The sequence below is a fragment of the Capra hircus genome, chromosome 8 (assembly GCF_001704415.2).
Source record: "Capra hircus breed San Clemente chromosome 8, ASM170441v1, whole genome shotgun sequence".
NCBI lineage: Eukaryota > Metazoa > Chordata > Mammalia > Artiodactyla > Bovidae > Capra > Capra hircus.
The window spans coordinates 82,343,698-82,369,927 of NC_030815.1; the positions used below are offsets into that span (position 1 = coordinate 82,343,698).

The 26,230-nt window shown below is 36.5% G+C and overlaps 1 protein-coding gene across 2 annotated transcripts in view; it reads left to right on the forward strand.

Annotated features, from left to right (window-relative positions):
* The window catches only part of ERCC6L2 (ERCC excision repair 6 like 2), a 152,374-nt gene continuing 129,368 nt past the window's right edge, over window positions 3,225-26,230 (forward strand). Inside the window, exons 1-3 of one of the 2 annotated variants that reach the window (XM_005684146.3) lie at window positions 3,225-3,668; window positions 9,002-9,426; window positions 21,566-21,685. In XM_005684146.3, coding sequence (XP_005684203.2) covers window positions 3,587-3,668; window positions 9,002-9,426; window positions 21,566-21,685 — 627 coding nt within the window. In that variant the 5' untranslated portion in view covers window positions 3,225-3,586. The remainder of the gene's footprint in view (window positions 3,669-9,001; window positions 9,427-21,565; window positions 21,686-26,230) is intronic. The other variant, XM_018052475.1, reaches the window with a different exon arrangement.

The following is a 26,230-nucleotide window of genomic DNA, read 5'->3' on the forward strand; positions in this document are numbered from 1 at the left end:
CTGTTTGTGACCCCATGAATTGCAACACGCCAGGCCTCCCTGTCCATCACTAACTCCCGGAGTTTACCCAAACTCACATCCATCGAGTCAGTGATGCCATCCAGCCATCTCATCCTCTGTCGTCCCCTTCTCCTCCTGCCCCCAACCCCTCCCAGCATCAGGGTCTTTTCCAATGACTCAAGTCTTTGCATCAGGTGGCCAATGTATTGGAGTTTCAGCTTTAGCATCAGTCCTTCCAATGAATACCCAGGACTGATCTGCTTTAGGATGGACTGGTTGGATCTCCTTGTAGTCCAAGGGACTCTCAAGAGTCTTCTCTAACACCACAGTTCAAAAGCATCAATTCTTCAGCACTCAGCTTTCTTCACAGTCCAACTCTTACATCCATTCATGACCTTTGGAAAAACCATAGCCTTGACTAGATGGACCTTTGCTGGCAAAGCAATGTCTCTGCTTTTGAATATGCTATCTACGTTGGTCATAACTTTCCTTCCAAGGAGCAAATGTCTTATAATTTCATGGCTGCAATCACCATCTGCAGTGATTTTGGAGCCCCCCAAAATAAAGTTTGTCACTGTCTCCACTGTTTCCCTATCTATTTCCCATGAAGTGATGGGACCAGATGCCATGATCTTCGTTTTCTGAATGTTGAGCTTTAAGCCAACTTTTTCACTCTCCTCTTTCACTTTCATCAAGAGGCTTTTTAGTTCCTCTTTACTTTCTGCCATAAGGGTGGTGTCATCTGCATTAATAGGATTGCTGCTGCTACTGCTAAGTCGCGTCAGTCATGTCTGACTCTGTGCGACCCCATATATGGCAGCCCAACAGGCTCCTCTGTCCCTGGGATTCTCCAGGCAAGAATACTGGAGTGGGTTGCCATTTTTAGTGCTCTTGAAAAAGAGAAACCACAGAGCTCTGTAGTCCATTCCACCACGTGAGGACACAGCAAGAAGGGGCCAGCTATGAATAAAAGGGGGCCTTCACCAGAATAGAACCATGCTGACATCTTGATCTTTGGCTTTCCAGCCTCCAGAACTGTGAGAAATAAATGTCTGCTGTTTATAGCTATCCAGTCTTTAGAATTTTGTCATAGCAACCAAAATAGACTAAAACATACACCAATTTTTTCTTGCACCTTTTTGCTGCTTAACTCACAATTTGGAGGTCACAATTTTGACTCCTGAGTGGGAACATAAAGACTACTTTTTTGTAAAACATTACAAGGTTTAATCACCTTTCTCAAGGGTCTCTTTGATAGTCAAGTAATATCCTTTTGAAATGTCTATGCTACCATCATCTGTGTTTTTTCTCTTTTTGTAGTTTTCACATGCTTAATTTTGCTAGATATGACTTTGCCAACAGTTTTTACATGTGATGTAGCTATCCAATATCATTTATATTGACTTCAGGAATTCTTCAATGTTTTGCAAGTCTTTTAATTTCACTTTGCAGTGTCCTATTATCGTGTTGGATGTTTACAATATTAGCACCTAGACAAAGACATCACTGTAATGGGCTGAGACAAACACTATTGTTAAATGGGGAAAGGAATGTTTGAGGATGTCTAATTTTGTGAGGCATCTCATTCACTAAAACATATTTTTATGTCCTGATTATTTCTACTCCACCATGTATCATAACAATGGTGGAGAGATTAAATAAGAAATATTCAGAAATTGAGGGAATTAAATAAGGAATATTCACAAATATTCCCTTTGCTTCCATTGGTGAGGGACAGGGAGGCCTGGCATAGTACAGTCCATGGGGTTGCACAGGGCCAGACATGACTGAGCAACTGAACAACAAAAACAACTGCTTTCGTTAGTCACAAGAGTATTCCATCAACCAGATGATCCCTTTCATTTAAATCAATATTTATTTCTAAAATTTTTGTCAAATCAGTGGACCTCTGGAAAAATACGACATTACATAACTAGTCATTTCAGTGGAGGGAAAAATCAAATGTCTTCTCTAATAGGTATAGGACAAAAAAATAAGCTAGATTGGAATTTCCAATTGCTATTGATTTTAGGGACAAAATTTACAGAATTTAAGTAAAATAGATATATTTCATCAAGTCCAAGTTTTTTTTCCTACATTTTAAAATTTCTAATATCAAGATGCATGTAATGATAGTAATAAGTTTTGTTCAGCTGTACCTAGAAAATATGCCTTACAATTCGTGCTGTTTAAGTTAGAATCTAGTCTAAAATTCTAAGTAATAATGCATTATCAACTATTGGCCAAAATATTAAACTGAAGCAATTGCTATGCAGAATGCAACTTTCAAGTGGACAAATTCCATTGATAACAACAGTATATTGCAATACTATTCCTTACTAAATTCTTACTATGAGTAGGTATTGTTTTAGGTGTTGTATTTATTTTATTTAATTATTACAATAATCCTTTTTAGGTGGATCACTATTATGAGTCTGCTATGGGTGAGGACTTTGAAGCAGTGAGGATAAATGTCTAATCTCTGAACCATGTTTGAGGGCCATGTAATACATAGCTAATGGATGAATTAGATGTTTCTCTTCAATACAAAATTTCTACCTGCTGGTAAACAGAAACAAGTGCTATTCTAGATGAAGCATTTTATGAAAACATGCTGATTTTTATTATCTGTCAAAAATAGATATCTATTTGCAGAGGAAATAGCCATAGTTTTCCTCATTAAGAAGCTGGGGTAGGCAGAATAATGATCTCCAAAGATGTTCATATCTTAATCCTATGGCAAAGGAATCTTACTGATGTGCTTGAGGGTATAGATCTTGATAAGGGAAGAGTATCCTGAATTACTGGAGGACCCAGTTTTATCGTATGAGCCCTTAAAACCAAATAATCTTTCCCAGCTGCACTTGGAGACGTGACTATGTCCTCCTGGAGGACGACATGGCAACCCACTCCAATATACTTGGTTGGAGAATCCCATGGACAAAGGAGCGCTGGGACGATGGTCTCCTGCTAGGCCGTCACCTTTCTTACCGGTCCTTAAAAGACCCTCAGCAGGTCCACGCCCACGGCCACCTTCCAGACTCTCTCTGCAGCCACAACAGCCGCACAAAGCGGGTAAACGATACCAACCCCCGCGCTACTTGCAACTATCGCTGATCTTTGTGTTGCACGCTTTCTAGAGGAAAGACGGCCGGAAGATCGCTCCGCCCCTGTAAACCAAGATTTTTGTTATCGTGAGATCCCGAGGACTGTACCGGAGCCAGTTCTCGCGGGATTTTCCGAGTTCGGGTTAGACGCTACGCCGGGCTGCAAAGGGAGGCCTAACAGTGAGAGGGAGGGTAAAGGGTCGAGTAGCCAGCCTGTTGTCTTCCCCCGCCGGCGGAGCGCCAGGCTAGTAGGTGAGCGCTGCCTTGCCAGCTTCCATAGCGTCCTCCGGCTCTGCCGCTGTCGCAGAGGCCACCGTCCCTTCTCCCTGGACCCCATCAGGCTCCACCTTTGCTCCCGCCGTGCCGTGACGTCGAGCTCCAGGGGAGGGCGATGTACCGAGGGTGGCGGAAGGTGGAGTTTGCCACCCTCCGCCTGCCCGCCTCCTCCTGGCGGTCCTCTGCCGCCCGTGGGGTGTTAAATGCAACCTGGCTGCCAAGCCCTTCCCCCTGGCCAGATGGATCAGTCTACCCCGAAGCCCCGCGCGGAAACCAACGGCAAAGGTATAAGCTCCGAGCTCGCCTCTCTGCCCAGACACCTGTCTTGACTGTGTAGGACTGGACCTGTTCATGCCAGTTCCCTTGGGGTCGGGGTTTTACCCTGTGGCCTCTGTGAGTGACAGATGGAGATAGTGTACCCCCTTTAGAGCTGGGACTAGTTCTTTGTGATTCAGTGTTGAGAAACTCTGAAGTCAGACGGATCTAGTGCTGGCTCTGACAGTCATTTGCTGAGCAACTTTGCGTAGTTTGCTCATCTGTAAAACTGAAATCATTGCTGAGTTCAATCAAGTTGAGTTCTTTTGACTATTAATTGAGATGGTGTCATGCAAAGCACTTAACGTGACCCAGTGTCTGGCTCATAGTAAACACTAAGTAAATGTTTGGTATTTTTATTCTCTGTTGTGTGCCTCAGTCCTTAGTGAATGGTAGGTTCATTATTAAGTGGTGAATATAGATTGAGATTAGTTCAGTTTATTACACAAAGAGCTTTATATGTGATTTATTGAGTCAGGATCACCTTTAATGGGTCACTAAGAGTGGTTTAGGGAGAACATGGTTATTTGCCACAAGTCATCTGGAATGTCCTCTTGCCCCCAAATTAATAGTTTTCATTATTAATAGTGATATAACAAAAACTTACAAATGTTGAATGCTTGTTCTGTGCCTAGAAATATGCTGATTGTTTACATGTTTTCTTTTGAGGAAGATACTGATCTGATTAAATAGATGAGAAATATAGAACCAAACTTCAGAGACTTTTAAGTAACAAGCCTCAGCTCTGAAGACTAGAAATTGATGACACTATCACTCAGGGACCACAAATACAAATATCTTTAGAAACCTGGCAGGTAAAATAAGTAGATGAAGCTGCTGAGTGGAGATTATAGTAACTGGGATGTTCATATCTCATTTAAAAGGGGGCAGGGCTACTCATACTTCAGCCTCCTGACGTGAAGAACTGAATCATCGGAAAAGACCCTGATGCTGGGAAAGGTGGAGGGCAGGAGGAAAAGGGGATGACAGAGGATGAGATGGTTGGATGGCATCACTGACTTGATGGACATAAGCTTGAACAAGCTCCAGGAGTTGCTGATGGACAGAGAAGTCTGGCGTGCTACACAGTCCATGGGGTCACAGAGAGTCAGGCACAACTGAGCAACTGAACTGAACTGAGGGCTGCTCAGTTCCAAGGAATTGTTCATTCATGAGTGTACTGGTACAGCATGGTAGCTACAAGTTCAGATAGCTTGATTCACATCCAGGCTCTGACACTGTCTAGCTGTGTGGCTGTGGTTAACCTTTATCTGTTTCACCATTTATAAAAGGGAACTAATAATAGTATTTACATGAAGTAGTGAATGTAGTGAAGTAGGGAAGTAGGGTTGTTGTAAGGCTTAAATGACCTACTATGTATAATTTGCATGTGTGGCACACATAAACCTCAAAATGTTAGCGCTACATAAATATTTGTTAATCTGATAAGTATTTGAGTTTCAAACATTGTCCTCAGTGTCCAGAATATGGCAGTGTACACAAATTGTCTCTACTCAGGGGAACTGAAGTAGATAACCAATAACAGATATTTCAAATTTTTTCTGAAAATGGAATCAAGCAGGGTAAAGGAAGAGAGAGTGGCAGGGAGTGCTATGTTAGATTGAGTGATCAGAGAAGATACTTCTGCTGCTGCTGCTGCTAAGTCGCTTCAGTCATGTCTGACTGTGTGACCCCATAGATGGCAGCCCACCAAGCTCCCCTGTCCCTGGGATTCTCCAGGCAAGAACACTGGAGTGGGTTGCCATTTCCTTCTCCAGTGAGTGAAAGTGAAAAGTGAAAGTGAAGTCGCTCAGTCGTATCCGACTCTTCACGACCCCATGGACTGCAGCCTACGAGGCTCCTCCGTCCATGGGATTTTCCAGGCAAGAGTACTGGAGTGGGGTGGCATCGCCTTCTCCGAGATACCTCTGAGGAGATGCCATTTGAGCAGAACCCTGAATGAAGTGAGAGAATCAGTCACATTGGGATTTAGGGAGAGGGTTGGTGGAAGGAACAGAAATCTCAGGGACCGAAGATGGGAGTATGCTTGTCATGGTTGAAGAACAGTTAGAAGGCAAGTTTGGGATGAAATCAGGAGAAAGGGAGGAAATGAAGTTAAAGCGGACACAGGGACCAGATTGTAAGGAGCCTTACCCCCCATTGAGTCCAAAAGGAAATCATCCTAACTTAAACTATTTGTTCTGGACTTTGAATGCTGAGAGATACTGCTCTAGATCAAACTTAACTGAATCTCCTTAGTTCTACAAGTTACCCAAACTCAGAAACCAAATTTTAATAGATTGCTATAGATTGTTGTGTGAAGCCCATGAGGTTTTTGCACCTGCTATATGTACCCCCCGACTGACATTCTTTGCCTAGATTTCCTTCCTTTTAAAACTGTTCTTTAGTCCCTCTTTCTTACAGCACTCTTAAAGCAACAATTTCACATGTGTGAACTTTTTAGTATTTGTCTCTCTCACTAGATATCAAGGTTCTGTGAGGTTCGGAATGTGTTTTTGTTAATATATTCAGCACATTTATTGAATGCCTACTGTGTGCTGGCCCTGGGGATAAAATTTTGAACAATACAGACATTTTTTTCGGAAAAGATACTATTCTCTAGTGAAAGATTTTTAAAAGGTAAACATGATAATTAAACATTGTGATATGTGCTATACAGGCAGTAAAATACTCAGGTACAGAATAGTGGGGTACTTTAAATAAGATGATCAGAAACAAAATCTATGAGGCGATGACATAACAATAAGTGAGAGAAGACCTGCCTGGTATGCTGAGTCAAGGGAAATATTGATAGATTTTAAGTTGGAGAGGTAAGTAGGGGGAAATGATACAGGGTCACGAAGACCATAGTAAGGAGCTTGGAGTTTATTCTTTCTGTAGTGGGTAATTATTAAAAGATTTTAAATTAAAGATTTACTAATAAATATTTTTAAGTAGTTGATATCGCAGCTATGTGGAAAATGGATTGTAGGGGGAGATAATGTCAGTGGAGAGAATGGGTAAAGAATGGAGTCTAGAGCAGTAATTTAGGAGAAAGCCAGACGTTGACACATTACAGTCAGAACCAAATTCAGCCCAACACTTTTTTTTTTGTAGATAAAGTTTTATTGGAGCACAGCCATATCCATTTGATTATGTGTCTGTAGCTACTTTTGTGTTACAAAGGCAAGTGACAATAAAACCTGCAAAATCTAAAATAATAAACAGCTAAAATCTGACTCTACAGAAAAAGTTTGCCAATAGTTATTTTGAAGAGTTGGTGGCATGGAGGAAAGTGATGGCCTTTTTTTTTTTTTTTAAAGTAGAACCACCAGGACATTCTGATGGATTGAATGTAGGGAGTAATATCAGAAGAGGAATAAGGACTGACTAAAGGTTTTCATTTGAAGAGTTGACTCATTGGAAAAGACTTTGATGCTGGGAGGGATTGGGGGCAGGAGGAGAAGGGGACGACAGAGGATGAGATGGCTGGATGGCATCACTGACTTGATGGACATGAATCTGAGTGAACTCAGGGAGTTGGTGATGGACAGGGAGGCCTGGTGTGCTGTGATTCATGGGGTCGCAAAGAGTCGGACACGACTGAGCGACTGAACTGAACTGAAAGGTTTTCTACCTTGAAATGTTGGCTAGACAGTGATTCCTTTTAATGAAATTGGGAAAGACTAGTTTCAAGCAAGGTTTAATGACTATCATTTTTGACATTTTTCTTCTTCATTTTTATACTCATAGTGTGGTACAGTATCTGGTGAATAGCTGGTTTTAAATCATATACATTGATAATAAGTTAATGAATTAAAGCTCTAAAAAATTACAAGGCATATGCTGGATAGGCAGACAAATCATATGAAACAAGTAATGTGTTAAGACTTACCTTAAGGCTTAACATAGGTTTTAAGGTTCAGATAGTACTGTTATGAAAATAGGGTCCATTGACTTATCTCTGTACAGTGAATCGGAGTGTTATTTTCACATTAGAACATTTTTAGAAGAGTGTAATAATTCTCAAACAGTTTGAAAGCAAAATTAGAGTGGGAGAACAGATTTTCTTTGCTGTGCTTCTGATTGTTATATAAAAACAACTTTATCAAAGTTAGAATAATGATTTTACTTTTGAGGAACAACTGATGGGGAATAGCATAATGAGCTATTCTTACTGGAGAATATAGACATACTAGTTATAATCATGAATGTTATAAAAGCCTAACTCAGAATCATTAGAAAGACCCTGGGAAACTACCAATGATCATATGATCTCTGTGAGAAATGTTTGGAAAAAATAATTCCTAGTATTCTTACAATTGTAGCCATACAATTCGTCTGGAATTCTTGTTACATGAAATCCCATTAGGAAAATTATTTTTACTTAATTTCCTCTATTTGGTACCTTTTAATTGTACCAATATTATACTCTGTAGAGGCTTCCCTCCCCACTCCATAGTACTGTATTTTCTGAATACAAAATAAAATAGCTGTACAGTTAAGCACAGAATGAATTCATACATAGAGAGAAGTCAGACTTTTCAAAGGATAGTGAAATGGTAGCAGAAGGAGATCTTAGAATTCATCTCGTTTTTAAGAACCTCAGCTGTTAAAAACCTCGAATGGAAAAAGCTGTGATAAAGCTGGTGCATGTCACTCTGCTGTTGAACTGGAGATTCCCTTGATTAGCTGTATACAGCTTCAAGGAACATTTTAGAAACAGCAGTATTGACAGATGAAATAGCTTTGTTCAGAAAAAGGACATGGAATAACTAAAAAAGCAGACAGAAGAATCACAAAAATATAGCTGTTCAGAGGACTTTAGCTTACCTATTACCAAGTCCTATTCACAGTTATTCTGCTATATGTATGAATGTTATACATAATGTTCATGAGTCATCAGGTGATTCTTAGTGGTTCTTAATCCTGGCTGTGCATCAGAATCACCTTTTGAATTTAGCAATAATAACCAACCACAATAATAAAACCAAATGCCCATGAGTCATTTGCCCACAATAATAAAACCAAATGCCCATGACCCATATCAACCTAATCAGCATAACTAGATTAAGCATGTATGGGGAGATTATGACACATAGTCAGGGTGAGAAAAACTGAAAATAAATTATATCCCCTTTATTATGATAATATACTTTAGGAAGATACCTATGATTTGTCTTGTTTCAGATTTTGGGAAGGGTATTTATGTGAGGAATATTTTTTTCTCCTAGAAGTGGATGAATGAGGTGTTACTTTAAAAGTTAGATTTGGAAAGTTTATTTTCTCCTTTATTATTATAGATACATGGCATCCAGGAGAACGATGTCTTGCCCCTTCTCCAGATAATGAAAAACTTTGTGAAGCAAGCATAAAATCTATCACAGTGGATGAAAGTGGGAAGTCATTTGCAGTCATCTTATATTCAGATTTTCAAGAAAGGAGAGTACCTCTTAAAAGACTTCAAGAAGTAAAATCTGTTAAAGATTGCTCCAGGAATTTTATATTTGATGATGAAGATTTGGAAAAACCTTATTTCCCAGACCGAAAATTTCCATCGTCAGCTGTTCCTTTTCAACTATCTGAAAATGGAGACTCCATTCCTTATACTATCAATAGGTATTTAAGAGACTACCAAAGGGAGGGAGCCCAGTTTCTCTATGGACACTTCATCCAAGGAAGAGGGTGTATTCTTGGTGATGACATGGGACTTGGAAAAACTGTACAGGTATTTATTTACTTTATAATTAAAGTTTAATAAAGTCATGCATATATGTCATGTGTATTACATACATGAATGGATACCATCTGCAAATTTCTGTTTGTATCCCAGAACTTATTATAATTATTTTGTGTGTGTGTTTGTCTCACACAGTACTTAAGGATGGTGTTTAGTCAATTTTTTAACCTCAGTACTTATTTAGTACTATGAAATACGTTATTTAAAGTAATGTTTTAGTATAATTTGACTTGTTTTTACCTTTGATAATTTAATACTAAGATAGTATTTATATTTAGATTAATTTAACTTTCTTAATGATACCTTATGGAAGGAAAGTATTCTGACATTTGTTAAGCTACACAGCATGGTTTAATTTTCTGCAGGCCTTTTGTACATATTGTTTGGAGTTTATCATAGCAGAGGTTTCTTAGTCTAGGATCTCTGGGCCACTAGGAATTCAGTTGGTGGACTTTAGAGAGGCCTCTTGTTTCTCTAAAATATGTACCAGAATTAGCACATGAATATACTTTTCTTCAGGTAGGCTTATGTTAGGTATCTATTGCTGTATAACGAATTATTAAAGATATAGCAGCTTGAAACAATACACATTTATCATGTTACAGTTCTGTGGATCAGGAATCTGGGTACCATTTAGCTGGGTCTTTTGGCTGAGTTTCTCTTAAGGCCATAGTTATTTCAAAGTTGGACTAGGGAGGATTCACTTCCTATCTCGTGTGGCTCTTGCAGGGCTCAGTTCCTTGTGTGTTGTTAGACTGAGGCCACTGTTTCTGCATGAGCTATTAGCAAAGCCCTCCCTTGGTTGCTTGCCAACTGGGCCATAGTGGGCATGAAATATAGTCATGGATACCAAGAGGTGGGAATTTTGGGGAGCCTTGTCAGAAGCTGTATACCACAAAGGTTAGTAATTCAGAAGGATTAGAGTTCTGAATCTAGACTTTATACTAAACAGTCACTCTGAATTTTCAGGAGTGTTTGTCTAGTGTGTGATTAAGTCTTTTTGTGTTTCCTTCTTTACAACTGAATTTAAGCTATTTTTTCCTCATGACAGTTCCATTGTTAGTGGAGTTCAGAGGTAAGTGAAAAATTAAATTAACTTTTACTTTCAAATTAACAGTTGAGAATACCAAATAATGGCTATGTTTAAAGTTCTGGTGTAAAAAGTTAGGGTAAAATTAAGTCCCTCAGTAATCATGGTGTATTACTTTTAGCCATACTCTATTTTCCTTTAATCTCAGGCAATGCACATAGTTTGAGACTTGCACATTGAAGGTGTTAAGTAATTGCTTGTGGAATAAATGAATTTACTTTCTCAGGAGAATAGGTTCAAAGAATAAAGAAAAGAGCCTTTGGGAAACTACCAGCTGTGACCGATATGCCGATGACTACTAGAGGAAAATAAATAATAATTCCTCTGTGACTGTCTTTACATATACTTTTACTGTTTTTCCCATGCTAGAATGTTCTTTCCAACATGATTTTGACTAGTCAATGCCTGGTCATCTTCAATATCAGAAACATGAGGTGCGACATCTGCTATGAGAAGATGGTATTATGCCTTTGAGCAGCAGAGGAAAGAACATTTTTCAAACTGTAAAAATTGTCTTTGAATCTTTGATTTTATATTCATTGATATTATAAAAAATGTCATTACTATACATTTTCAAAATATAGGTATAGGAAACCTCAACCCTGAGACAAATGGTGGGATTGCTGATAATTACAGCTTTCTTTGGTTATTATCAATACCATTTTTTTGCATAATATGATCTTTAGTTGATTCAAAAGCTATACAACAATTTAAAACTTCTTTAGATCATAAGTCATGTTGTTCCCTCAAGAACATAGTAATGAAGAAAATAATCATATTTTCTTTATTTTCATTCATGGAGAAAATGCCATAGTACCCAATGTGAAAGGTTAATTAACCTCCAGAGCCACAAAGCTTTTAAAGCAGAAACAAAAATGTCCTAGCATTTTGAAGGTAAATTGCTTTTCTCATTTTGGCATGTATTAATAGTCTAGATTTTAGGAATAGAACTTCGTAAGGCTAAATGGGCTAGGTTCCCTTTCAAAATAACACACTGTTGTTTCTGTTGTTGTTTAAACCAAGCAAAAATTATTGTACTTTGTGAAGTATGATTCCAAAATACTCTCTTACCTTTTTATCTCCCAGGAAGATGAAAAATAAGGAATGTAGGTTTTAAAAAATTATATAAGAAATAGATAATTTTTGCTATGCTTTCTATTGGTCTGAGAGAATGTTTGTTGCCTTATTGCCCCATATCTGATTTATGCTGTGTATCATGAGTGTGTGTGAGAAAAAATAGACTATAAAAACGTTTGCCTGACAGTTTCAGAGGAATGTCTGTAAAAACAAAGCTTTTCCAGAGTGATGCATCATTTCTGAAATGCAGTTTTTCCCCTTTTTCTATTCTGTAGGTGGCTGATTAAATAGTTTTTTGTTCTTTTCATCCTTAACCATAACTTTAGAACTACTGTATTCTACATTAAAGCAGATGGTCTTTTTTTTCAGATTAGTTTTGTAAATTAGCATTGTAAATATGTTGTTCACCTTCTGTGAATTAAGGTTTTGATAGACCTCTTCTGTGCTAGTATGAGTGATAGAGAGGGCTGCTGCTGCTGCTGTTGCTAAGTCACTTCAGTCGTGTCCAACTTTGCAACCCCATAGATGGCAGCCCACCAGGTTCCCCAATCCCTGGGATTCTCCAGGCAAGAGCACTGCAGTGGGTTGCCATTTCCTTCTCCAGTGCATGAAAGTGAAAAGTGAAAGTGCTACATCTACACAAAATGATGTATTACCTTTGCTGTCTTGGAGTTGTGACCAAATGACAAAGTTTCCCAGTTTCCTATTCTCAGTCCCAAATGACTGGTTTCCCAGTTCCCCTTTCTTCTCTTGCACTTGTCAACAAAGATGAGGGTCGAAGTAATTAGTGCTGTTTATAGACCAACCTAGATAGCATATTCAAAAGCAGAGACATTACTTTGCCAACAAAGGTCCGTCTAGTCAAGGCTATGGTTTTTCCAGTAGTCATGTATGGATGTGAGAGTTGGACTGTGAAGAAAGCTGAGCGCTGAAGAATTGATGCTTTTGAACTGTGGTGTTGGAGAGGACTCTTGAGAGTCCCTTGGACTGCAAGGAGATCCAGCCAGTCCGTTCTAAAGGAGATCAGTCTTGGGTGTTCTTTATGCTAAGGCTGAAACTCCAGTACTTTGGCCACCTCATGCGAAGAGTTGACTCATTGAGAAAGACTCTGATGCTGAAAGGGATTGGGGGCAGGAGGAGAAGGGACTGATGATGAGATGGCTGGATGGCATCACCGACTTGATGGATGTGAGTTTGGGTGAACCCCGGGAGTTGGTGATGGACAGGGAGCCCTGGCGTGCTGTGATTCATGGGGTTGCAAAGAGTAGGACACGACTGAGTGACTGAACTGAACTGAACACTCCTGGTACATAAACTCCACCTGTGCTGTTCTTTCCATTTTCCCTATGTCTGTCTGCCTTTTGGATGTTGATACACTACTGCTACATTACCTTAAAATAATGAGGTAAAAAGTTTGTCAGTGATTTTACGTTAACTCCTCTTGTTAGTGTGTATTCTCAAATAAATTCAAATTTATTTTCATTTCAAGTCACTTTTTGGGGATAGGTAACTAATCTGTTAGGAAGGAGTGTGGATTATTTAAAAGGGATGTAAAGATTTTTCTTTAAAATTTTTAATGTATTTGGTGAATTCAGTATGGGAATTCCCTGTGGTTAGATTTCCATACTTTCTCTGCCAAGGGCTTGGGTTCAATCTCTGCTCAGGGAACTAAGATCCCATAAGTAGTGTGGCATGGCCAATAAATAAAGGGATGTAGAGATTTTTCTTTAAAATCACTAATGTATTTAGTGAATTAAGCAAATCCAAAATTAGAGCTTGCCTTGAGAACCCCATGAACAGTATGAAAAGGCAAAATGATAGGATACTGAAAGAGGAACTCCCCAGGTCAGTAGGTGCCCAGTATGCTACTGGAGAAGAGTGGAGAAATAACTCCAGAAAGAATGAAGGGATGGAGCCAAAGCAAAAACAATACCCAGCTGTGGATGTGACTGGTGATAGAAGCAAGGTCAAGTGCTGTAAAGAGCAATATTGCATAGGCACCTGGAATGTCAGGTCCATGAATCAAGGCAAATTGGAAGTGGTCAAACGAGATGGTAAGAATAAACGTTGACATTCTAGGAATCAGCGAACTAAAATGGACTGGAATGGGTGAATTTAACTCAGATGACCGTTATATCTACTACTGCGGGCAGGAATCCATTAGAAGAAATGGAGTAGCCATCATGGTTAACAAAAGAGTCCGAACTGCAGTACTTGGATGCAATCCTAAAAACGACAGAATGATCTCTGTTCATTTCCAAGGCAAACCATTCAATATCATGGTAATCCAAGCTTATGCCCCAACCAGTAATGCTGAAGAAGCTGAAGTTGAACGGTTCTATGAAGATCTACAAGACCTTTAAGAACGAACACCCAAAAAAGATGTCCTTTTCATTATAGGGGACTGGAATGCAAAAGTAGGAAGTCAAGAAACACCTGGAGTAACAGACAGATTTGGCCTTGGAGTACAGAATGAAGCAGGACAAAGGCTAATAGAGTTTTGCCAAGAGAACGCACTGGTCATAACAAACACCCTCTTCCAACAACACAAGAGAAGACTCTACACATGGACATCATCAGATGGTCAACACCAAAATCAGATTGATTGTATTCTTTGCAGCCAAAGATGGAGAAGCTCTATACAGTCAGCAAAAACAAGACCGGGAGCTGACTGTGGCTCAGATCATGAACTCCTTTTGCCAAATTCAGACTTAAATTGAAGAAAGTGGGGAAAACCGCTAGACCATTCAAGTATGACCTAAATCAAATCCCTTACGATTATACAGAGGAAGTGAGAAATAGATTTAAGAGGCTAGATCTGATAGACAGAGTGCCTGATGAACTATGAAAGGAGGTTTATGACATTGTACAGGAGACAGGGATCAAGACCATCCCCATGGAAAAGAAATGCAAAAAACCAAAATGGCTGTCTGAGGAGGCTTTACAAATAGCTGTAAAAAGAAGAGAAGCAAAAAGCAAAGGAGAAAAGGAAAGATATAAGCATCTGAATGCAGAGTTCCAAAGAATAGCAAGGAGAGATAAGAAAGCCTTCCTCAGTGACAATGCAAAGAAATAGAGGAAAACAACAGAATGGGAAAGACTAGCGATATCCTCAGGAAAATTAGAGATACCAAGGGAACTTTTCATGCAAAGATGGGCTCAATAAAGGACATAAATGGTATGGACCTAACAGAAGCAGAAGATATTAAGAAGAGGTGGCAAGAATACACGGAAGAACTGTACGAAAAAGAGCTTCACGACCCAGATAATCATGATGGTGTGATCATTCACCTAGAGCCAGACATTCTGGAATGTGAAGTCAAGTGGGCATTAGAAAGTGTCACTGTGAACAAAGCTAGTGGAGGTGATGGAATTCCAGTGGAGCTGTTTCAAATCCTCAAAGATGATGCTGTGAAAGTGCTGCACTCATTATGTAGCAAATTCGGAAAACTCAACAGTGGCCACAGGACTGGAAAAGGTCAGTTTTCATTCCAATCCCAAAGAAAGGCAATGCAAAAGAATGCTCAAACTACCATACAATTGCACTCCTCTCACATGCTTGTAAAGAAATGATCAAAATTCTCCAAGCCAGGCTTCAGCAGTACGTGAACCGTGAACTTCCAGATGTTCAAGCTGGTTTTAGAAAAGGCAGAGGAACCAGAGATCAAATTGCCAACATCCTTGGATCATGGAAAAAGCAAGAGAGTTTCAGAAAAACATCTATTTCTGCCTTATTGACTATGCCAAAGCCTTTGACTGTGTAGATCACAGTAAACTGTGGAAAACTCTTCAAGAGATGGGAATAACAGACCACCTGACCTGCCTCTAGAGAAACCTGTATGCAGGTCAGGAAGCAACAGTTAGAACTGGATATGGAACAACAGACTGATTCCAAATAGGAAAAGGAATACATCAAGACTGTATATTGTCACCCTGCTTATTTAACTTCTATGCAGAGTACATCATGAGAAATGCTGGGCTGGAAGAAGCACAAGCTGGAATCAAGATTTCCAGGAGAAATATCAATAACATTGGATATACAGATGACACCACCCTTATGGTAGAAAGTGAAGAACTAAAAAGCTTCTTGATGAAATTGAAAGAGGAGAGTGAAAAAGTTGGCTTAAAGCTCAACATTCAGAAAACGAAGATCATGGCATCTGGTCCCATCACTTCATGGGAAATAGAATGGGAAATAGTGGAAACAGTGGCTGACTTTATTTTTGGGGGCTCCAAAATCACTGCAGATGGTGATTGCAGCCATGAAATTAAAAGACACTTACTTCTTAGAAGGAAAGTTATGACCAACCTAGATGGTATATTGAAAAGCAGAGACATTACTTTGCCAACAAAGGTCCGTCTAATCAAGGCTATGGTTTTTCCAGCAGTCATGGATGGATGTGAGAATTGGGGCTGTGAAGAAAGCTGAGCACCAAAGAATTGATGCTTTGAGCTGTGATGTTGAAGAAGACTCTTGAGAGTCCCTTGGACTGCAAGGAGATCCAACCAGTCCATCTTAAAGGACATCATTTCTGGGTGTTCATTGGAAGGACTGATGCTTAAGCTGAAAGTCCAGTACTTTGGCCACCTCATGCGAAGAGTTGACTCATTGGAAAAGACTGTGATGCTGGGAGGGATTGGGGGCAGGAGGAGAAGGGGACAACAGAGGATGAGATGGCTGGATGGCATCACTGACTCGATGGACATGAGTCTGAGTGAACTCCGGGAGTTGGTGATGCACAGGGAGTCCTGGCATGCTCCGGTTCATGGGGTTGCAAAGAGTTGGACACAACTGAGTGACTGAACTGAACTGATATAAAATCAAATTTGTTTTTGTATGTTCTGTATGTTGCTAAATTCTTCACTTATTATTTCTAGTAGTTACCTTGTAGATGTTTTAGGATTTTCTGTGTAAACAATTATGCCCTCCACAAATAGAGTTTCAGTTCTTCTCCTTTTATGCCTTTTCTTCCTTTCTCTTTTGCCTTATTTCACTAAGTATGATCTCAGTACAGTTTGGACAGCAGTGGTGGGAGTGACGGAGCTTCTGGGATGGCTCAGTGGTAAAGAATCTGCTTGCAGTGCAGGAGATGCTGGAGAGATGGGTTCAGCCCCTGGGTCAGGAAGATCTCCTGGAGGAGGGCATGGCAACACACTCCAGTATTCTTACCTGAAGAATCCCATGGACAGAGGACCCTGGTGGGTTACAGTCCATAGGGTTGCAAGGAGTGTGACCCAACTGAAGTGACTGAGCATGCACACACATACAGACACACACCACACAACACAGTGGGAGTAACATCTTTATCTCATTCCTACTTTTAGGGAGGAAGCATTTAATATTTTAACAGTAAGTATATTAGCTGTAGGATTTTCTTAGTATCTTTTATCAGATTTAGGATGTTTCCTTCTAGTCCTTATTTTCTGAGATTTTTAAAAACAATGTATAGTGAATATTATCAAATTTTTTTGATATCTGTTGAGATAACCATATTTTTCCCCATTTATTAAGTTAATAAATTATTATATGGACTAATATGATTTATGTTAGTTGGTTTTTAAATGTTAAACCGATTTCCTATTCCTGTGATAAACCCAGTTTGATCATGAGATTTTTTTTTTTATATTGCTGGATTTAGTTGCTTTATATTTGAACAATTTTTGCTTTTATGTTCATTATGGATATTGAACTATAATTTCCTTTTCTTGCAATGTGTTTGTCTGATTTTGGTATCTGGGTTGCACAAGATTCAAGATAAAGTAGGAAGTGTTTCCTCTCTCTTTTCTAAAACCATTGTGTATTTAAGTTATTTTATACTTAAATATTTTATGAAATTTACTAGTGAAATCTTAGACCTGGAGTTTTAAGATTTTTTTTTGACACTGAATTCAATTACTTTAAAGCATTTTATTCATTTATTTATGTCTGCTGTCAGTCTTCATTGCTTTCCCAGGCTTTCCCTAGTTGCAGAGAGTGGGGCTGTTTTCTAGTTTCAGTTCATGGCCTTCTCGTTGCAGTGGCTTCTCTTGTTGTTGAGGACAGGCTCTAGGGTGTTTAGGCTTCAGGATTTCCAGCAGGTGGGCTCAGAAGTGGTGGATCACAGGCTAAGTAGTTGTGATGCACAGAGTTAGTTGCCCCATAGCATGTGGGATCTTCCCAGACAAGGGATTGAACCAACATCCCCTGCATTGCAAGATGGGTTCTTAACCACTGAACCACCAGGAAAGCCCTGAGTTCAGTTACTTTAATAGATATGTGACCATTCAGATTTTCTGTTTCTTGCTGTGTCAGTTTTGGTAAATTGTATTTTTCAAAGAATTTATCCATTTTATCTATGTCATCAAATTGATTGGCATAAAATACTTCTCCATATTCCTTTTTTTTTCTTTTAGTATTTGTGGGATATAAGTGATACCTCTCTGCATCTTAATGTGGACCTTTTATATTCTATTTTATTCTTACTGAGCATAACTTGAGGCATGTTGATTTTGTTGATCTTTTCAAAGAGTCAACTTTTAACTTTGTTAATTTTCTCTGATGTTTGGTACTTCATTGATTTCTGAATTATTTTGCAGTCATTTCTGCAGTTGGATGTACTATTGCATATAAATACCAATTAGCAGATCAAGATAAGTGATAATGTTCAGATTTTCTATGTTTTTAATATTAATAGGTGAATGCGTGTATGCTCAGTCATTTCAGTTGTATCTGACTCTTCATGAATCTATGGACTGTAGCCTGCCAGGCTCCTCTGTCCATGGGATTATTCAGGCAAAAATACTGGAGTGGGTTGCCATGCCCTCCTCCAGGAGATCTTCCCAGCCCAGGGATGAAACCTGAACCCATGTTTCCTGTGGCTCCTGCATTGCAGATGGATTCTTTACCACCTAATGGGTGAGAGTGGGGAAGTTAAAAATCTCCTGCTGTGATTGTGGGTTTGTCTCTTTCCCCATTTAATTCTGTCAATTTTGTCTTTATGTATTTTGAAGCTCTGTTATTAGATCATAATCTTTATGATCACTTTGTCTTCCTGACCTGCTTATCATTATTAAATGTTTTTATATTTCTGATAATACTTTTTGAATACTTTATCTGATATTTTGATAACTACTTCAGTATCCTTCTGCTTAATATTTGAATGGTTTGTCTTTTCCTAAACCTTTATTTCAAGCTATCTGTGTCTTTATATTTAAAATATGTCTCATAGATAAATCTTTTATCTATTCTGGCAATCTCTGATATTTAATTGGACTGTTTAGTTCATTTACATTTGGTATAATTTCTGTTATGTTTTGATTTGGCATATTGTTTTGTTATTAGTTTTCTGTTTGAACAGACTGCTTTCTCTTTTAATTGTTCTCCTTTCCTGCCTTATTTTGGGTTGACAGGGTATTTTTAAAAATTCCATTTTAATTCTTCTATTGATTGTTAACTGTACTTCTTTGCATCATATTTTGATGTTTGCGCTAGTAATAAAGATACACAGTCCTGATGTTTCATAATGCGCTTAAAGCTAATAATGTATCACTTCATGTAAAATGTAAGTATCTTGTAATGAAATAAGTTGTCCTATTTTTATTTATTTTTATTTTATGGAAACTTAAGAGGAAAGCTAAGTGTAATATCTAAGATACTACTTAATACCCATGTAATATCTAAATTTTGAAGGTTAAACCAGGATTACATATTCAGAATCAACCCAAGATGGTTTGGGTATATACTTATTTTTTACATTTCTGTGTTCCATTACTAATATTTAAGAGTTTTGCTCCTATGTGAGTGTGAGAAATTGGCCTGTAAATTTATGAAACAGTATTTTTGCTAGAATTTCTTGTCAACATTATGTTGTACTCAAAAAGTGAGTTGAGAACATTTTTCCCTTTCTCTAAAATATGGATGAGTTTGTTTAAGATTGGCATTATATATCTCTGAAGCATTGGTAGACTTTATCCCTGGTTATTTGATCCTTAGTTTTCTTTGTGGAAGGTTTGTAATTATGTATTTAGATTTCTTTAATGGTTATTTGAGTATAGAAAACTTGTTTCTTGTTTCATTGTTGCTAAGTTCTGGTTTTCCATTTCACCTAAAATTGCACAGGTATTAGCATAACATTGTTTATTGTGTACTATACATATTTTTTTGTGTGTTTGCCTGTTTTCTTAGTTTCTCTTTTTCCTTTTATCAATTTTCTAGGGAGTTATCACTTTAAAAGATGTTTTCATAGTATGATCATTTGGCTTTGTTAATCCCTTTTATTTTATGCTTTTTCATGTTTTATAATTCTATTTTTCTGTATTTAAGTTTTCTTAAAATTTTTAATAAATTTTTTATTAATTTTTCAGATCTATGGTTAGGTATTTTATTAACAGCTCCTCTTATGTCCTAATGTGTGTCTATATGCATTTAAGTCCATAAGGCATGGATTTAAGTGTATTTTATAAGCTTAATATGTGATTATTACACAGTTATTCATCTTAAATATTTTATAATCTCCGTTGTGAATTCTAGTTTAAAATACATTCCCTACTTTCCAAATATTTGGGGATTTTCTGTTTATATTTTTTAATTTCTTATGCTGTGACCGAAAAACATATTCTGTATGATTCTTGTCTATTGGATGGATTAAGATTTGTTCTATGACTTTCTATGTCAATTTTGGTAAATATTTTATGTGTACTTTAAGTATAAAGTACGTTTTGTTGTAGTTTACCATCGTCTGTCAGATGTGTATTAGGTCAAGTTTGTTTATCATTTTACTAATACAGTTTTTATCTTTACTGATTATTTTCTCTTATTAAGTTATTTCAAAATACATCACTGTGCTTATGAATTTGTCTACTTATTTTGTTTCAGTAAATTTTTTTCTTTGATAATTTACACCTCTTATAACTTGCAAATGAAATAATTTTTATCAATATCATGTCCCTCTGTAATTTAGTAACGCTTTTTGCCTCAGTCTTATCTGATATTAACACAACTGTATTAACTTTCTTTGGTTTTGTTTGCATGGTCTGTCTTTTTTCATTTTTTCACTTAGAATTTTCTCTATGTCTTAGGTTTTCTGTGTGTAAAGCACACATGTTTTATGTTTCTGAAACTCTTTTGTCTTTTAATTAAACTATTTAGTCTACTTCCACTTTCTAATATATTTAGATTTATTTATTTTAAAATTTTTATTTGATATTGGAGTACAGTTGATTTACGACGTGTTAGTTTCAAGTGTACAGAAAAGTGGTTCAATTATACATATACATATATCCATCTAAATATATTTAGATTTGAACCTACTGTTTTACTTACTGTATGCTTTTTATTTATTGCATGTCATCTATTCATTTTTGTCTTCTTTCTGTATAAATTTTTCATATTATTTTATTATTCTTCCCATAGTAGATTAGTAGTTACACACCATTGTATTTTTCTCTAGTGATTACCTTAGATATTGTAAGATGCATCCTTGAGTTACCTATATTTATTGGATACAGAAAAATAGACAGACTTATTAACCAAATATTATTCCCTTGAGTTTATATTCTACAAGGAAAAAGGAATGTACATAGTTTATTGTAATAGCCAATAATGAAGAGATAGATTCTATGAATATAAATACATAAAATAATATCTCAGCTAATAAGACTGAGAAAGAATTCATAGAGTGCCCGACATTGTAAGTCAACTATACTTCAATAAAATATGTCTATTAAAAAAATTATCAAGGGAGAGATGGCGATGTGAGGATTTTCGTTTTACTGCATTCAGTGGTAACTTTTATATTATTATTTGTTTATTAATGCAAATAAAGAAAACCTATACTAGTGGTTCATATTGTTTTTCTTCCTAGCAAATCTGTTTGTACACACTCATATTCTCACTAATTGAGTAGCTATTCATGTGAGTCGTAAAATTTTGTCCATCACAATACACAGTGATTAAAACTGTTGGATTTTTTTCCTCCCTAGGTTATTTCATTTTTAGCTGCAGTTTTGGGTAAAAAGGGAACTCGTGAAGATATTGAAAATAACATGCCAGAATTTTTACTGAGAAATATGAAAAAGGATCCCCCTTCTACAGCAAAAAAGGTAAAATATCTAGAAATATAAACTTCATGAAGTTGGTATTGCAAAGGTGTGTGGAAATTTTGAAACATTACACAGTATAGTATAAATTTAAAATAAGAATTTATAGACACTAAATGTTTGTTTTATAAACCTAATTTCTGAAGGAGTACCAGTTTCATCCTTAAATTAGATTTGATTTACTCTCAAAATAGTAAAATATAATTTGTTTGAATTTTGGGGAGGCTTTGAATCTTTTTCTTGTCAAGATTTTCAGTTAATTTGATTAATTTGTTAAATTTCCATGAATGTGTATGTAAAGTTAATTGAGGTCCATTGTATTGTTTTTTATTTATTTGAGAATGAAAAACAGTTGTAGATATTTCTTACAAAGGTATGTCCTGATGAAGTTGCTTAGCAAAATAACCGCCTCTTGAAAATATGAAACAAATCTTCCCTGAACAAGGACCGTCGAAGCTACAGTCAGAAAAGCTCAGATCTAGGCTTGTCCTTCTGTGACCATGTGACTGTTAATGCTATTCATAACCCTTCTTAAGCTTTCTCCTTTGTAAACATACATTTATAAATGTCTTATACATAATTCTTATAAAAAAATAAGAGATTTCTTTAAAAAAATGAAATCCACAAAGAAGGGTGTATTGTAGGTATGTGGGCAGCTTCCTGGGTGGCTCAGTGGTAAAGAATCCACCTGCCAATGCAGGAGACGGGGGAGATGCGGGTTCAATCCTTGGGTCAGGAAGATCCCCTGCAGTAGGAAATGGCAACCTGCTCCAGTATTCTTGCCTGGAAAATTCTATGGACAGAGGAGCTCAATGGGCTATAGTCCACAGAGTCGCAAAGAGTTGAACATGACTGTGCAACTGAGTTTTCGAGTGTGCGTGCTCGCACACACACACACACACACAGACACAGAGGTATGTGTCTGACTTTTGTCCTCAGCATCCAGGAAACTGGATAAAAATAAAGTTGAAGTGACTTTATGAAATCCTTATCATATTATGGTAATAAACTACTTTCTACAGGTTTTAAAACCATATCTTTTATATAATTCTCATACCTAGAATTTCTGAGAAGGTCAAGTTTACTCCTGTCTATAATTCGGGGCATTTCAGTGTAAACTTTTGAGAAACGTTGGCCTAAGGTATTATTAGTAATAATTATTGTTACTTTAAATTTCCTATTATTTTCAAATTTAATTAGACCCTAATGAAACATTATAATTCTTAATGCGTTTTAAGTTTTCAAGAGTTCAAGCACTGTTTTTCACTTTGTTTTCAGATTGATTTGAGTATGTTGAACCATCCTTGTATCCCTGGAATAAATCTCACTTGATGGTGTATGATCCTTTTAATGTATTGTTGAATTTAGCTTGCTAATATTTCATTGAGGATGTTCATTGGACATATTAGCCTGTTTTCCTTTCTTGTGGTATCCTTATCTGGTTTTGGTATCAGGATAATGCTGGCTTTGTGAATGAGTTTGGAAGCATCGTCTCCTTTTTGTTGTTGTTGGAAGAATTTGCAAAGAACTGGTTTTATTTGGTAGAATTTACCAGTGAAGGTGTTTGGTCCTAGATTTTTGTTTGTTTGGAGGTATTGGTTACTGATTGAATCTTCATGCTAGTAATTCTTCTGTTCAGATTTTCTGTTTCTTCATGATTCAGTCTTGGTAGGTTGTATGTTTATAAGAATTTATTTCTACCTACCATTTATTCTGGCTTATTTGATTTGTTGATATATAATTATGCAGAGTAATTTTTATTATTCTTTCTATTTCTGGGTTATTATTTGTAATGTATCCTTCATTCTAATTATATTTATTTGACTCTTCTCTCTTTTTCTTAGTCTAGGTAAAGGTATCAGTTTTGTGTGTCTTAAAAAAAAACAGCCTTTAGTTTTTTTATTCATCTTTTCTGTTGTCTACTCTCTATTTCATTTATACTTTCTGATTTTTTGTTATGTCTTCCCCTTTACTAACTTTGAGCTTGATTTGTTCTTTTTATAAATTCTTGAAGTGTAAATTTTAGTTGTTTATATGATATCTTTTTTTTTTTTAATGTAGGCACTTATCACTGTATACTTCCCTCTCATAACTCCTTTGGCTGTGTCCCATACGTTTCGGTATGTTCTATTTCAGTGTTCATTTGTCTTAGGTATTTTTAAATTCATTTTTAATTTCTTCTTCAACCCACTGGTTGTTGAGGAGCATTTTATTTAATCTCCACTTATGTGTGAATTTTTTAGTTTTCCCCTTTGATTGTTTTTATACCATTGAGGTCAGATAAGATGGTTGATATGATTTTAGTCCTCCTAAGTTTATTAAGATTTGTCTTGTGTTCTAACATTTTGTCTGTCCTGGAGAATGTTCCATATGTGCTTGAGAAGGATGTGTATTCTGCTGTTGTTAGATGCATCTTGTATGTGTCAGTGTTTCTTTACTGATTTCCTCTCTGAGTGATCCCCGTAGTTGAAGGTGAAGTGTTGAAGTCTCTTATTGCTGACTTTTTTTCTCTTCAGGTCTGTTAATAATTTGCTTTCTATATTTAGATATTCTGATATTGGGTATATAAATATAGTTATTACATCCTCTTAAATTGACTCTTCGTCAATTCAAGCACTCTTCTTACAGTGCTTGGGTTAAAGCCTATTTTATATGACATAAAAGAGCTATGCTTGCTGTTTTTTGGTTTCCATTTGCATGGAATATCATTTTCCATTCACTCATCTTCAGTCTATATGTGTCTTTAAAGCTGAAGTGAATCTCTTGTAGGTAGTATATATTTGGGTCCCTTTTTTTAAAATCTAATCAACCACACTGTCTTTTAGTTGGATGATTTAATCTATTTACATTTAACATGCCATTACTTTCCATGACCCAGTCCTTCCAACTTCCTGTTCTTTGTTGAGCTTATATTATTGTTTTATCTTGTTGGTTGTTGTTGTATTTAGGTTTCTTCTAGGAAAATTCACTTTGTGGGGTTTTTTGGGGGGTAGGGAGGAGTTTTTTCTTACATAGGTAAAAGATGAATTCCTCAGGTCCTCAAATATGTCTTCAAAAATGTTATGAAGGGTATTTGGTAGTGCCCTTCTAAGCATTTTACCACTATTAGATATATATTTTTATATTCTTTTGTTTTAATGGCATCAATAAATGAATTTAGTTGGTAATTAGAACTGGAATTCTATAAAGAAGGTTTTGATGAGATTACCAGTGATATCCTACAATATCCTTGAGAAGCCTGTGTGAACAAAAATTGCAATTTTTTGTGATGAAATTTATGAAAGATAAATTTGTTTATGAGTGATTTAAAACTTTGAGCATTTTTAAAACATAGTCTATGAAATAGCTGTATTTATTATGCTCATGCCATAATTGCAGTGGAATCCTGAAAAATTAATGTTAGAACCACTTAAAAAATATCCTTTTAATGAATTTAAATGTTATGTTATCAGTTAAGGAGTGATGAGTTTGAGTTATGTATGTGTGTTACATGATACATCTTATATATTTTTTTAACATTTTCAGGGGTGAATAAATCATCTAAGAATGTGTGAAATAGAGGTTTTGTGCCAAGAATAAATTCCTAGAGGAAAAGATACAAACTTTGCATCAGATACTAATTCTTGGAATGATTATTCAGATTTAGGCTGTTAAGATTGAAATTCAGTCTTTACGAAGATGAATCAAATACTACTATCTTGTTTGGCAAAACTTCAAAAATATTATAATCTTGTGTGGTAAAACTTTAGTCATTTTGTATAAAATTCATAATCAGATTAAGGCAGAGAAGGATGAAATTTCTAGCAATCATAATACCAGAATCAGCTGCAACTTCATTGATGATTAGACAAAAAATTTTTCCAGTGTTTTACTTACTATGCACTATTTCTTTAGTTTATTGTCTTGCAAATGATGCTACTTGTTTGATTTTCTGCTGTTGCAGTCTTCATATACTTTGGATATTAACCCCTTGTTGTATACATGATCTGCAAATATTCTCTTCCATTCGGTAGGTTTCATTTTCATTTTGTTGATTTCCTTTGCTGGGCAGAAGCTTTTTGGTTTGATGTAGTCCTGCTTTTTAGTTTTTGCTTTCGGTGTTAATTAAAAAAAAATTATTGTCAAGATGTTTAAGAGCTTACAGCCTGTTTTCCTCAGAAGTTCTTTGGCTTCAGGTCTTAGTTTTGAATCTTTAATCCATTTTGAGTTTAGTTTTGTGTGTGGTATAAGATAATAGCCCAGTTTCATTCTTTTGCATGTGGTATCCAGTTTTTTTAGCACCATTTATTGATTTCTTAACAATATTTATTCATCCATGAGCATGGATTTTCTTTCCACTTATTTATGACATTAAAAATTTTTAATCAATATCTCACAGTTTTCAGTGTACAAGTCTTTTATTTCTTTGTTTAAATGTATTCCTAGTTGTTTTATTCTTTTTGATACGATTATAAATGGGATTGTTTGCTTAGTTTCTCTTTCTAATAGTTTATTGTTAGTATATAAAAATAAAACAGATTTTTGTATGGAACTGAATATCCTGTAACT